The 2,036-nt window shown below is 43.2% G+C and overlaps 1 protein-coding gene across 1 annotated transcript; it reads right to left on the minus strand.

Moving 5' to 3' along the window:
- Nucleotides 1–1,025: 1,025 nt before the first annotated feature.
- Nucleotides 1,026–1,808, minus strand: LOC134191564 (uncharacterized). Its single transcript, XM_062660186.1, has one exon. It carries the CDS (start codon nt 1,806–1,808, stop codon nt 1,026–1,028), a length of 783 nt encoding a protein of 260 aa, XP_062516170.1.
- Nucleotides 1,809–2,036: the final 228 nt, after the last annotated feature.

Consider the following 2,036-nt stretch of genomic DNA (forward strand, 5'->3'; position numbering starts at 1 on the left):
CTGTCTGAGAGTGTTCTTAGAAAGCTAAGAATGTCCTGAAGAGTTACAGTTTTCTTACAAATAGAGTCCTTTGAACTATAATTGGTGCTGAAGATTTCCAGCTGTTTGGCAAAATCTTTGTCATTGAATCACACTTATAGAATGGAGGACTTCTTTCAGTTCACAGGAGTAGTCTTCTTGTTTTGCTGCTTTCAACAGTAGTGATTCAAGATTACTGTTAGTGTAGATTGCATATCCTGGCTGGTTAAATCGTTCTTGGATGCTAGAAACAGCAAGATCAAGAGCCTCATAATAAATCATTCGAAAATAATCCTGAACAGTAGGAGAGTGGTATCCATCACCTTCACCTACTTCGATACGCTTTGGTGCTTTTCTCTTCCTCGGAAGTGTAGGTTGGTTAGTATCCAGTCGATCACAGTCACGCTTAACTGTTTCAAAAAGCAGAACAAATGCTTTGTCAGTCCTTATACTCATTAATGTTTCGTTAGTCATTTTTGCAAGTGTTTGGTTGGCCCTCAGCGGCTGAGAGCGATGTCTTTTGAAGTGTTCTGCTCAAATTGTCAGTTACCCTCAAAATTTTCTCGGACAGCTTTAGCCCAATGAGAAGTCGGTGAGATCCCAGTTGTGTCTTTACTCCAATCACTCTTCCTTTCAAGTCGGGTTCCATTCTTGCTTCTAGACTTTCTTCCCAAAGTTGACTCAATACACTATAGTTCTCAAGAATGCTGGTAATAGCATCTCCTCTAACAGTCCATCGGGTAGTACAAATGACCTAATACCAATGCTACCTCTAGCATCCTCATCAGAGATTTCTGCCTTAATCCTGTTGAATGCTGCATTTCGCTTAGGAGAATGCTTTATCAGTTTTGTAATTTCATATGTTATCTCGAGGGCTTCACGACAAACACGGGATTGCTTGAGGGTGTCCACAACTGCAAGATTGAGAGCATGCCCAAAGCAGTGCATGTACATGGCACGTCTTTCTAACGAAAGGATTTAAGTAGCTACACCGTTTCTGCTTCCTCTCATGTTCGAAGCTCCATCATAACACTGGCCACGGCAATGAGATATGTTTTTATGTTTAGTCGCAAAAGAACGTCCTTGATGCTATGAACAAGGCGGTTGTCATCAATACTATTCACTTCATAGAGACCAATAAAACTTTCATCCTTCTGCAGATCCTCTGATACCCATCTGATTACAATGACAAACTGCTCCTTGTTAGATACATCAGTGCATTCATCCGCCATGATAGTAAAACAGGCACTATCACGAATGTTCTGAGCTACATTTCGAATAATGTGAAGAGCCATGAGTTGCATGCATTCGTTTTGAATTTTGTGTGAAGTGTACTTGTCTGTTTTCTTCTCCAGCCATGTCTTCATTTCCGGGCAGTTTATACTTTGCAGGCGCAACAGCTGAATGAAGTTACTATCTGCGTCATCAGCATCACCTCTCAATGACAGACCCTGTGTGGCAAGATAGCTGATCTTTTGTAAGATCATCACAAACATCCTCCTATTAGCTGCTTTCTCTTCTCGATGCGCTTGACTCAAGAGCTCACCGACGTCTCTCAAGACTTGCTTAGGAAGAAGAAGTGCTTCGCTTGCTTCCCGATAGCAGTCACTTGTTTGGTGCTTCTTGAGAGCAGTTGTCCCATCTTTCCAGTAAGTGAAGCCTTTGGTGTTGAAGGCTGGATCACGCTTTGAACTTTTCAGCAGCGGTCCTTGATCAGTCAGAGAATCGCTCATGCATACATGACAAAACGCGGCATCGAGCGTAATGTCATAGTGAAGCCATGGGTACATCTCACACCACTCCGCTCTGAACGATCTCTCATGATCCCCGTTCTTCCCAAACCGACTTTTCGGAAGAGAAACGACTCTTTCGGATGGAACTTTTCCGGAAAGAGACTACTCATACCGACGACTGCCAGACGTACAGCACGTAATTAATACGTGATTCCCGTATAACCTCGCTTTTCCACCACTTTTGGAGGTCGGTGTCGCAGCGGTTTGCCCTGCTAGCGATTTGCC

Source organism: Corticium candelabrum, chromosome 15 (genome assembly GCF_963422355.1).
Source record: "Corticium candelabrum chromosome 15, ooCorCand1.1, whole genome shotgun sequence".
Lineage (NCBI taxonomy): Eukaryota > Metazoa > Porifera > Homoscleromorpha > Homosclerophorida > Plakinidae > Corticium > Corticium candelabrum.

What these genes read in the sequence shown, in the direction of transcription:
- LOC134191564 (XM_062660186.1), bottom strand. Translation starts at nt 1,808, where the DNA reads ATGTACCCATGGCTTCACTATGACATTACGCTCGATGCCGCGTTTTGT.